The sequence below is a fragment of the Sciurus vulgaris genome (assembly GCF_902686455.1).
Source record: "Sciurus vulgaris genome assembly, chromosome: 9".
NCBI lineage: Eukaryota > Metazoa > Chordata > Mammalia > Rodentia > Sciuridae > Sciurus > Sciurus vulgaris.
Genome location: NC_136469.1, coordinates 73,235,574 through 73,247,299, shown reverse-complemented (window position 1 = coordinate 73,247,299; position 11,726 = coordinate 73,235,574). Strand labels below are relative to the sequence as shown.

The 11,726-nt window shown below is 40.2% G+C and overlaps 1 protein-coding gene across 1 annotated transcript in view; it reads right to left on the bottom strand.

Annotated features, from left to right (window-relative positions):
• Positions 1-7,439: 7,439 nt before the first annotated feature.
• Positions 7,440-11,726, bottom strand: part of SPARCL1 (SPARC like 1) — a 37,788-nt gene continuing 33,501 nt past the window's right edge. Inside the window, exon 11 of the mRNA XM_079153268.1 lies at positions 7,440-7,895. Coding sequence (XP_079009394.1) covers positions 7,867-7,895 — 29 coding nt within the window. The 3' untranslated portion in view covers positions 7,440-7,866. The remainder of the gene's footprint in view (positions 7,896-11,726) is intronic.

Genomic DNA, 11,726 nt, shown 5'->3' with positions numbered 1-11,726 from the left:
ATTCATTCTATTATTTTTTCCCTTCCCCCCACCCCTCCCACCCTTCTTTTCCCTCTAAACAGTCCTTTCTTCCTCTATTCTTGCCCCCCTCCCTAACCCTAACCCTAACCCTAACCCTAACCCTAACACTAACTCCTCCCACCCTCCCCCTTATGTGTCATCATCCACTTATCAGCGAGATCATTCTTCCTTTAGTTTTTTGAGATTGGCTTATCTCACTTAGCATGATGGTCTCCAATTTCATCCATTTGCCTGCAAATGCCATAATTTTATCGTTCTTTATGACAGAGTAATATTCCATTGTGTATATATATATACCACAGTTTCTTTATCCACTCATCAATTGAAGGACATCGAGGTTGGTTCCACAATCTGGCTATTGTGAATTGAGCAGCTATGAACATTGATGTGGCTGTATCTCTGTAGTATGCTGATTTTAAGTCCTTTGGGTATAGACCAAGGAGTGGGATAGCTGAGTCAAATGGTGGTTCCATTCCAAGTTTTCTAAGGAATCTCCACACTGCTTTCCAGAGTGGCTGCACTAATTTGCAGCCCCACCAGCAATGTATGAGTGTACCTTTCTCCCCACATCCTCGCCAACACCTGTTGCTTGTATTTTTGATAATCGCCATTCTAATTGGGGTGAGATGGAATCTTAGGGTGGTTTTGATTTGCATTTCTCTTATTACTAGAGATGTTGAACATTTTTTCATATATCTGTTGATTGCTTGTACATCTTCTTCTGTGAAGTGTCTGTTCACTTCCTTAGCCCATTTGTCGATTGGATTATTTGTATTCTTGGTGTAGAGTTTTTTGAGTTCTTTATAGATTCTGGAGATTAGTGCTCTATCTGAAGTATGATTGGCAAAGATATTCTCCCACTCTGTAGGCTCTTTCTTCACATTGCTGATAGTTTCCTTTGCTGAGAGAAAGCTTTTTAGTTTGAATCTATCCCAGTTATTGATTCTTGCTTTTATTTCTTGTGCTATGGGAGTCCTGTTGAGGAAATCTGGTCCTAGGCCGACATGTTGAAGATCTGGACCTACTTTTTCTTCTATAATCTTCAGAGTCTCTGGTATGATTCCAAGGTCCTTAATCCATTTTGAGTTGAGCTTTGTGCATGGTGAGAGATATGGGTTTAGTTTCATTCTGTTGCATATGGATTTCCAATTCTCCCAGCACCATTTGTTGAAGAGGCTATCTTTTCTCCATTGCATATTTTTGGCACCTTTGTCTAGTATTAGAAAGTTGTATTTATTTGGGTTTGTGTCCATGTCCTCTATTCTGTACCATTGTTCTACCTTTCTATTTTGGTACCAATACCATGCCGTCTTTGTTACTATTGCTTTGTAGTAAAGTTGAAGTTCGGGTATTGCGATACCCCCCCCTCCACACACGCTTCATTTTTCCTGTGAAAGATTGCTTTAGCTATTCTGGGTTTCTTATTCTTCCAGATGAATTTCATGATTGCTTGCTCTATTTCTGTAAGGTGCATCATTGGGATTTTAATTGGAATTGCATTGAATCTGTATAGCACTTTTGGTAGTATGGCCATTTTGACAATATTAATTCTGCCTATCCAAGAACATGGGAGATCTTTCCATCTTCTAAGGTTTTCTTTAATTTCTTTCTTTAGTGTTCTGTAGTTCTCATTGTAGAGGTCTTTCACCTCTTTTGTGAGATTGATTCCCAAGTATTTTATTTTTTTCGATGCTATCGTGAATGGGATAGTTTTCATAATTTCTCTGAGGATTCATCACTTATGTATAAAAATGAGTTGGATTTATGAGCATTGATTTTGTAACCTGCTACTTTACTGAATTCACTTATGAGTTCTAAAAGTTTTCTGGTGGAATTTCCTGGTTCCTCTAAGTATATAATCATACCATCTGCCAATAGGGATAGTTTGAGTTCTTCTTTTCCTATTTGTATTCCTTTAATTTCTCTGGTCTGTCTAATTGCTCTGGCTAGCATTTCAAGTACGATGTTGAATAGAAGTGGTGAAAGAGGGCATCCCTGCCTTGTTCCAGTTTTTAGGGGGAATGCTTTCAGTTTTACACCATTTAGAATGATATTAGCCATGGGCTTAGCATAGATGGCCTTTATAATGTTAAGGAATGTTCCCACTATCCCGATTTTTTCTAGTGCTTTGAGCATGAAGGGGTGCTGTATTTTATCAAATGCCTTTTCTGCATCTATTGAAATAATCATGTGATTCTTGACTTTAAGTCTATTGATATGGTGAATTACATTTATTGATTTCCGGATGGTGAACCAACCTTGCATCCCTGGGATAAAACCCACTTGATCGTGGTGCACTATCTTTTTAATATATTTTTGTATGCGATTTGCTAAAATTTTGTTGAGAATTTTTGCGTCAATGTTCATTAATGATATTGGTCTGAAATTTTCTTTCCTCGATGTGTCTCTGTCTGGTTTGGGTATTAGGGTAATATTGGCTTCATAGAATGAGTTTGGGAGGGTTCCCTCCTCTTCTATTTCATGGAATACTTTGAGAAGTATTGGAATGAGCTCTTCCTTAAAGGTTTTGTAGAACTCGTCTGAGAACCCATCTGGTCCTGGACTTTTCTTTGTTGGTAGGCTTTTGATGACCTCTTCTACTTCATTACTTGAAATTGGTCTATTTGAATTGTGTATGTCCTCCTCGTTCAATTTAGGCAATTCATATGTCTCTAGAAACCTGTTGATGTCTTCGAAATTTTCTATTTTGGTGAAATATAGATTTTCAAAATAGCTTCTAATTATGTTTTGTATTTCACTCGTGTCTGTTGTGATATTTCCTTGTTCATTCTGAATTTTAGTGATTTGGGTTTTCTCTGGTCTTCTCTTTGTTAGAGTGGCTAAGGGTTTATCAATTTTGTTTATTTTTTCAAAGAACCAACTATTTATTTTGTTAATTTTTTGTATTGTTTCTTTTGTTTCAATTTCATTGATTTCAGCTCTGAGTTTAACTATTTCCTGTCTTCTACTACTTTTGGTGTTGGTCTGTTCTTCTTTTTCTAGGGCTTTGAGCTGTAGTGTTAGGTCGTTTATTTGTTGATTTTTACTTCTTTTATTGAATTCGCTCCATGAAATAAATTTTCCTCTAAGTACTGCTTTCATAGTGTCCCAAAGATTTTGATATGATGTTTCTTTGTTCTCATTTACCTCTAAGAATTTTTTAATTTCCTTCCTAATATCTTCTGTTATCCATTCATCATGTAATAGCATATTGTTTAATCTCCAGGTGTTGGAGTAGCTTCTGTTTTTTACTCTTTCATTTATTTCTAATTTCAATCCATTATGATCTGATAGAATACAAGGTAGTGTCTCTATCTTCTTGTATTTACTTACATTACCTTTGTGGCATAATATATGGTCTATTTTAGAGAAGGATGCATGTGCTGCTGAGAAGAAAGTGTATTCGCTCTTGGTTGGATACTATATTCTATAAATGTCCGTTAAGTCTAAATTATTGATTGTATTATTGAGGTCTATGGTTTCTTTGTTCAATTTTTGTTTGGAAGATCTGTCCAGTGGTGAGAGAGGTGTGTTAAAATCACCTAGTATTATTGTGTTATGGTCTATTTGGTTTCTAAAATTGAGAAGGATTTGTTTGACATACATGGATGAGCCACTGTTTGGGGCATAGATGTTTATGATTGTTATGTCTTGCTGATTTATGCTTCCCTTAAGCAATATGTAATGTCCTTCTTTGTCCCTTCTGACTAGCTTTGACTTGAAGTCCACATTATCTGAAATGAGGATGGATACCCCAGCGTTTTTGCTGAGTCCATGTGCATGGTATGTTTTTCCCCATCCTTTCACCTTTAGTCTATGAGTATCTCTTTCTATGAGGTGAGTCTCTTGCAGGCAACATATTGTTGGATCTTTCTTTTTGATCCAATCTGCCAGTCTGTGTCTTTTGATTGATGAGTTCAGGCCATTAATATTCAGGGTTGTTATTGAGATATGATTTGTATTCCCGGTCATTTGGCTCATTTTATTTATTTATTTATTTATTTTGACATGACTTGGTTCTTCCTTTATTTGACAATTCCTTTAGGATAGTTCCTCCCATTGCTGATTTGCCTCTTTGTTTTTCATCTCTTCCTCATGGAATATTTTGCTGAGAATGTTCTGTAATGCTGGCTTTCTTTTTGTAAATTCTTTTAGCTTTTTTTTTTATCATGGAAGGATTTTATTTCATCATCAAATTTGAAGGTAAGTTTTGCTGGGTATAAGATTCTTGGTTGGCATCCATTTTCTTTCAGGGCTTGAAAAATGTTCCAGGCCCTTCTAGCTTTTAGGGTCTGGATTGAAAAATCTGCTGATATCTGTATTGGTTTCCCCCTGAATGTAATTTGATTCCTCTCTCTAGCAGCCTTTAAAATTCTGTCTTTATTTTGTATGTTAGGTATTTTCATTATAATGTCCTTGGTGTCGGTCTGTTGTAATTTTGTATACTTGGAGTCTTATAAGCCTCTTGTACCTGGTTTTCCATTTCATTCTTCAGATTTGGGAAATTTTCTGATAGTATTTCATTGAATAGATTGTTCATTCCTTTGGTCTGTTTATCTAAGCCTTCCTAAATCCCAATAATTGTTAAATTTGGCCTTTTCATGATATCCCATAGTTCTTGGAGATTCTGTTCATGATTTCTTACCATCTTCTCTGTTTGGTCCACTTTATTTTCAAGGTTAAATATTTTGTCTTCAATATCTGAGGTTCTGTCTTCCAGGTGTTCTATCTATCCTATTGGTTATGCTTTCTATGGAGTTCTTAATTTGGTTTATTGTTTCCTTCATTTCAAGGATTTCTGTTTGGTTTTTTTTTTCAATATCTCTAACTGTTTATTGAAATGATCTTTTGCTTCCTGTATTTGCTCTTTTAACTGTCGATTGGTGAGATCATTCAGTGCCTGCATTTGCTCTTGCATCTCGTCATTTGCTTCCCTGATCATTTTAATTATGTACATTCTGAACTCCCTTTCTGTCATTTCTTCTGCCATGCTGTCGTTGGGTTTCATTGATGTAACATCTAGATTTGTTTGCAGCATTTTCTTTCCTTGTTTTCTCATATTGTTCAGGTATCAGTTGACCGCTGTGATATTGCAGATTTCCTCTATTGACTTATAATGTCCCTGAAGATTCCTAGTATATCCCCTCTTAGCCTTCAGTAGCCTGAAGTCTTGGAGGAAGTTGATAATGCAGTGCTCCACAAGGAAGCTGACTCTCTAGGGGTGGTGGCCTTCCGGTGGGGTATATTCCCTTCTAGTGGGCAGAGGTACCTTCTTGCTGACGAATGGTCATCCAAAGGGGAAGTAGGATGTGGGCTGATGCAAGGCCAGTTTGGGCCTGTGTCTCTGGTTTTACAGTCCTTGTGGGAGAACCTCACCCGGCAGGGAGGACTCACCTGGTGGGGAGGTCTCGCTGGTCTGTTCCCCTCCTAGAGGTTCCGTTCAATTCACATCTACCGCCTGGGCTGGACAGCCTTCTTCTGCAATGTTTCCAGGGACCCGGACCTACCTCCTGGGCCTGGAAGCCTCGCCCTTCGCAGATGAATCTCCTTAGGCTGCCTCTCCTCAGAGAAGCTGCTTGCAGTCCTGGAGCCTTCACTCTGCCCCTCAGTTTGTCTGTGTGGCTCTTCCACCAAGAAGCCGCCTAGGTCCTGGGACCCTGCTCTGCACCTAATCGCCTGGCTATGCGGCCCCTCCTCTGAGCAGCCACCTGGAGCCCCTTATAGTCGCTCTGAGTCCCAGTGACCCACCACACGCCTCTTCCTCCGGCAGCTGCCTGGTGTTCCGTGCGGTCGCTCTAAGTCCAAGTGACCCACCGCGCACCTCCTTCTCCACCAGGCAATCACACAGAGATCTGGTGCGTTTGTCATGAGTCCCAGGAACTCACTGTGCACCTCCTCGTCCCGACTGCCACCCGTAGCCCTGGTGCAGTCACTCCGAGCCCAAGCACCCCGCCGCGCTCCTCCCCCTCCTCCAGACAACCCCCCTGTGTTTAGGAGCGGTTGCTCTGAGTCCAAACCACTCACCACGCTGCTCCTCTGGATAGCTGCCTGGAGCCCTGACGCAGCTGCTCCAAGTCCAAGTGACGTGCCGAGCCCATGCTTCTCCTTCTCCTCTGGGCAGCCCCCGGTGTTCAGGAGTGGTCGCTTTCAGTCCAAATAGCTCACCGCGCACCCCCTCCTTTGGGCAGCCTCCCAGAGCCCGGGTGGGTTGCGCCGAGTCCAAGCGCTGTGCTGAGCAGCCACCTCTCCGATGCTCCCAGTTGTCCGCGTTCACTGCTCCAGCGGGGGGAGGGGTGTCTTCCTTGGGCAAATCTACTTCACAAAGTTCCCTGTGTTCGGGGCTACCGCCCTATCTGGGACGCCTCCCCAACGGGAGAGACTCACCCAGCTGCTTTGAGTTGGTCCCAAGTCTCTCTCTATCTCCTCTTCTTGAGTCCTGAGTCCACGCTGCTCCTCCAGATAGCCGCCTGGAGCCCTGGTGCAGCTGCTCCAAGGTCAAGCGATGTGCCGAGCCCGTGCTTCTCCTTCTCCTCTGGGCAGCCCCTGGTTTTCAGGAGTGGTTGCTTTCAGTCCAAACAGCTCACCGTGCACTCCCTCCTTTGGGCAGCCTCCCAAAGCCCCGGTGGGTTGCTCCAAGTCCCAGTGCTGTGCTGAGCGGCCTCCTCTCCGATGCTCCCAGTTGTCCGTGTTCACTGCTCCAGCGGGGGGAGAGGTGTCTCGCCGGGCAGCTCTACTTCACAAAGATCCCTGCATTCGGGGCTACCGCCCCGTCTGGGACGCCTCCCCAACGGGAGAGACTCACCAGGCTGCTTTGAGTTGGTCCCAAGTCTCTCTATATCTCCTCTTCTTGAGTCCTGAGTCCTGGAGCAACATGAAACGCAGCCACCCTCTAGTCCGCCATCTTGAATCCGCCTTCCCTATCAGTTTATAGTGGTAATGTCCATCTCTCACCACACTGACTATCATGACACTTCATGGCTCTCCACTGACCTGTTTCATCTTTCATTACCTTTATTTTGAAAAAATGGATTGTGTAGAATTTTTTTAGATTCTCTTCCCCCATGCACACAAACAACTGCACAAAAGTTATAATTAGTTGGATCAAGATGTGCATAGTAATCCACATTTTAAATTGAGTTTGGCTAAAAAGCACTTTAATTCAATTTTTCCTGTTGAATTTATATAATGATGAAGGGTTTTCATGAGCAACTACTATTTTTACCTCCCAGTATTGTTTTCCATTGGAAATGTCTCACACTTTTCAAATCACACTCACTTCTTTTCTCTTGTAGTAAGGACTAGAAAGCACAATTATAATTTGATTTGAATTGTGAGTCCTGGGTTGATCATTCACTGAGGGATTATCTAAATAAATTTGTTTATTTAAATAAATGCCTAGAAATAAAATTGAATAGGCATTTGGATTTTTTATGGACTCTTTATTAGGATATTAAGATATTAACAATACATGTTAAGCACAAATATTCCATTTTATTGAAGTGCACATTATGTTATGGACATTATGAACACATTATTTTTTAAGTTTTATAATTAGTAATTATGAATTGATGTAGAGAGTGAAATCACTATGAATTAAACTCCTATTTATATAAATGGTTTACAGTCTTTTGTATATACTGACATTACTTAATTTTAAAGTTCTATTTCCTAAGTTAATGTTAAATGCTTGGTGTATATATAGTACCAAGCAGTTTTTCTCATTGTCTTCTCATACATGCAGATATTTTGCTAAGTATATATCTACCAGTATCATGGCTGCATATATTTCAGAAGTGGTTAGAACAGAGGAGAATGCTGGAAAGTTTGACTTCTTCAAATCTTAATTCAAAACAGGAGGTTTTCATCTATGTCTTCTGTAAAAACAAAAACAAAACAAATATACTTTTAGAATGTCATCAAAGAAAGGTCAACAAATAGTGTTAGAGCCGGGAGATTAGACAGGCCACCAAATAAGGCAGGACAGTGGTGCTTGTGAACCCTGCTAGGACATCAACATCACCCATGAAGTTTAAACAATATAAATTCTTTGATCTCATTCCTGGTCTCTGGAATCAGAATTTCTAGGGGTGGACTGATGGCAGGTAGGTATGTAGACAACTCTGCAGGTAGTTTTGAATCACTGATAAAGGAAGGGCAGGTTAAGTGGCGGTCTAGCCGGGAAGTGCCAAATATAATAATCTATAAGGGCAGTTAAAATTTCATAGAAAGAGGCAGATGTATAGTGCCAATTCAATGAACTTCCAATGTAATAATTTGCAGAAGAACCTATTACCACACCACTAGAAGAAAACAAAGATATCATGGATATATAAGACATAAGATATATATGATATACTCTCCTGGTCTATCCAGCTGTACTTGGGTGTGCTTTGTTAGATATTTATAGCAGATTAATTTAAAACAAACTAAACTACTACCCTGCCTGGGGCATCAGGTAAATTTCCTGTCCAGTGTAAGTCTTTAGCCCAGAGAATTGAAGAGTATAAACTTTAACATATTTTCTTTTGAGCACTGGCTTTATTATTAAAATGGAGATACTATCTTCATTACCTGTAAATTTATATTTGCACACACACACATACTATTCTGTATTCTTTTGGTTGCTCAGATGAGAGATGTCTTTTCTTTCTTTCCTTTTCTTCCTTCCTTCCCCCTCTCTTTCTTTCTGTACTGGATAATGAACCCAGAGCCATATATATGAAAAGCAAGTATTCTACCACTGAGCTGCACCCCCAGCCCTTTTTATTCTGAGACAGGGTCTCACTATGTTGCTCAGACTGGACTTGAATTTGCGATCCTCCTGCCTCAGCTTCCCAAGTAGCTGCAATTATAGATATGTACCACTGTACCCTGTGAGAGATTTCCTTTCTGTTGACCTTAAGCCTAATTCCTCTACCTGTGCTCAAGATCTCTTCTGATCTCAGAATTCTCCTTCCATTTTCCTATTTTTTCCCTTATATTCAAAGCCTCCCCCCGACCCGCCTCTCTCTTTACTAGATCCTTCCCCTTGACATTTAAATATCCTTTATATATTCAGTCTCTTGAATATTGCCTGGCTCTATGGAGACCACTGATAAAGTGAATGAATAATGAAAGAATGAATGGACTGCTCAAGCCTTTTTTATTCTAAAAAATGCTTCCCTCAACTCTATGTCCTCTTCTAGCTCTTTCCTGCCTCCAAACATTCATTCTTCATTCTGTTTCACTTTTCATTCTTTCTCAACATGTAGAATCTGGTTTCCAACCCTACCATTGCACCCAAACTGCTCATACCAAGTGTTATAGTTTTGATATGGAATATCCCCAAAGACTCATGTATTGAAAGCTTGGTACCCAGGGCAAAAATACTCAAGAGGTGGGGCTTTTGGGATCATGAGGGCTCCTAAGTCTATCAGTGGATTAATCCATTCATGGATTCATAATCTGATGGCATTATTGGGAGGTGATGGGGCCTAGGTGTAAGAGGTAGGTGAGGGTGTACCCTGAGGGTTTATCTTGTCTCCAGTTCCCTCTATGCCTTCTTTCCCTGTTTCCCGCCCCCAGGAGGTGAGCAGCTCTGCTCTTCCAGGTGCTCCTACATCACACCCATAATAATGGAACCAAGTGATTATGAACCCAAACCTCTGAAACCATGAGCTAATAAGAACAACTTCCTTCTGTAAGTTTCTTCCCTCAGGTATTTTGTCACAGTGGATGAAAAACTAACACACTTAGATCACCAGTATATCCTATTTCTGTGTTCAATGAATATTCTTAGTCTTTTTCCTCCTTGACATCTCAGCAGCTTTTGGCACACTCAAGATCTTCCTCCTTCTTGAAACACCCCCTTAACATGGCGCTCTTCTGATAGTCTTCCTTCCTTTCAGTTGAGACTTTTCATTCTCCTTGGTGAACTCTTCTTCCTCCTATATCCATCATCTGGGTGATGGCCTTTAGCATTCAACTCTGGACCCGTTTTCATATAACTTGACTCGTTTTCCTTGAGAGTATTAATTCCCTTCCTTGTTGTCAATTACTCTGTGTGTGCTCATAATCCCCAACTGTGTATTTCAAATCTAAAAATCTGTCTTGAAATGCTGACATATATTTAATTGCCAATGATACATTATCTCCTGAGTACTTCAAAATTCAATGTCATTTGAAAGGAAATTTGTCATTGCCCCCAAATCTGCTTCTGTCCTGTGTTTTCTACCTCAATAGACCTTGGCTCTAGTTATCCTGCCTGACCCAAGCCAGCACCCGAGGCATCGTTATCTCTCTTTCTCTCAGTCTCTCAACTGTCTACTCCCTGTCCCTACGTATTTCTTGTCAAATCTTGTCTTCTTATTCTACATGTTATATATCTTGAGGATGCTTATGTTTAAACATACATCTTTGAATATGTTACTTCTCTATCTCCCCATGGTCACTCCTCTAATTTGTCACAACTCTTACCTGTATTTAACACAACATGTTCTCAACTATCTGTGGCTTCTCCACAATATAATCAGAAAAATCTTTCTTAAATAAAAACCCAGGGAAATCACTCCCTGCTTAGTGATTCCCCAGTGCTCTTTGGATAATGTCTCTAAATGACTTAGTAGGATCTGCATGATCTGACTTGTTTACCCTATTAGTTTCATTTGGAGAGTTTTCCTAAAGATTAACATGTATAGATGTCAAAACATGGTATGTCCTGGGCTCTAAATAAATGAAGACTCCTCCACCAGGCACTTGAACCCCATTTTTACAGGTTTAAAAAAATGAGACTCACTGAGTACAAGTGGCATGCCCTATGGCACATAGCTAGTTAATGGCAGAACTGAAATATTAAAACACAGTTAGCTAGATCAGACCACGGGCAGTTAAAATTCAGGAAAACACTAGCTAAAATCTGTCTTTTCTTGTGATTTTTCCAGCCCTGAGGGAAGGCAGGGTATACTTACAAAGAGATTTTTCTCTTTCCCTAGCTGTATCCCAAAGCAGTAACTTGTTTACTTGTTCTGACTGAATATTTAATATCTGTTTTATTGGTTTATTATGTGATAATTCTTTTTTTTTTCAAAATAACATAATGACAGTTAAACCACACTACACAAACAAGATCATTAGTGGCTTTGCAAGTCACTGGACTTTAAGCGCTTCCTGTTCTCCCAGACAACCCCACAGCACAGGGCTTGGGTGAGCTCACATGCTGAAGAGCTGCCAGAAGATTTGCAAAAGAACAGTGAAATGCAACTGGTTTCCTTAAATAAACAGCATCTGTCCAAATTTGCCCTTTTATCAGGTCTTTAAAATCACATGTCCTATAAAAGGGCACACCTAAATATGTCCTATCCCAGTTAAGTTCTCCCCTCTTGATAATGGTGGGGGAATGCAAAAAGGTGGCACAGTTGTATTTGTATATTGTATATTTGTCTTTTTAATAGAGAAGTTTTAAAACAGTTTAAGCTATTTTTAGAAATACATTTGAAGTTTTGTAAGTACTCTGCTTGTAGAATAGATGTTGGAAAGGAAACTGACATTATCTCTGTGGATATGGGTCTTAATAACTTACAAGTACTAATAGGGTTCAGCCTCCAGGGTAACTGCCATTAATTTCCTACCTCTTATGTTACAGCAGGGTTGGCCAGTGTGACCAACAGAACATGTCAGAAGTAACGGTACGGGCTTTAGTATTGGGTTCATGCTCTTTCTGGTCACTC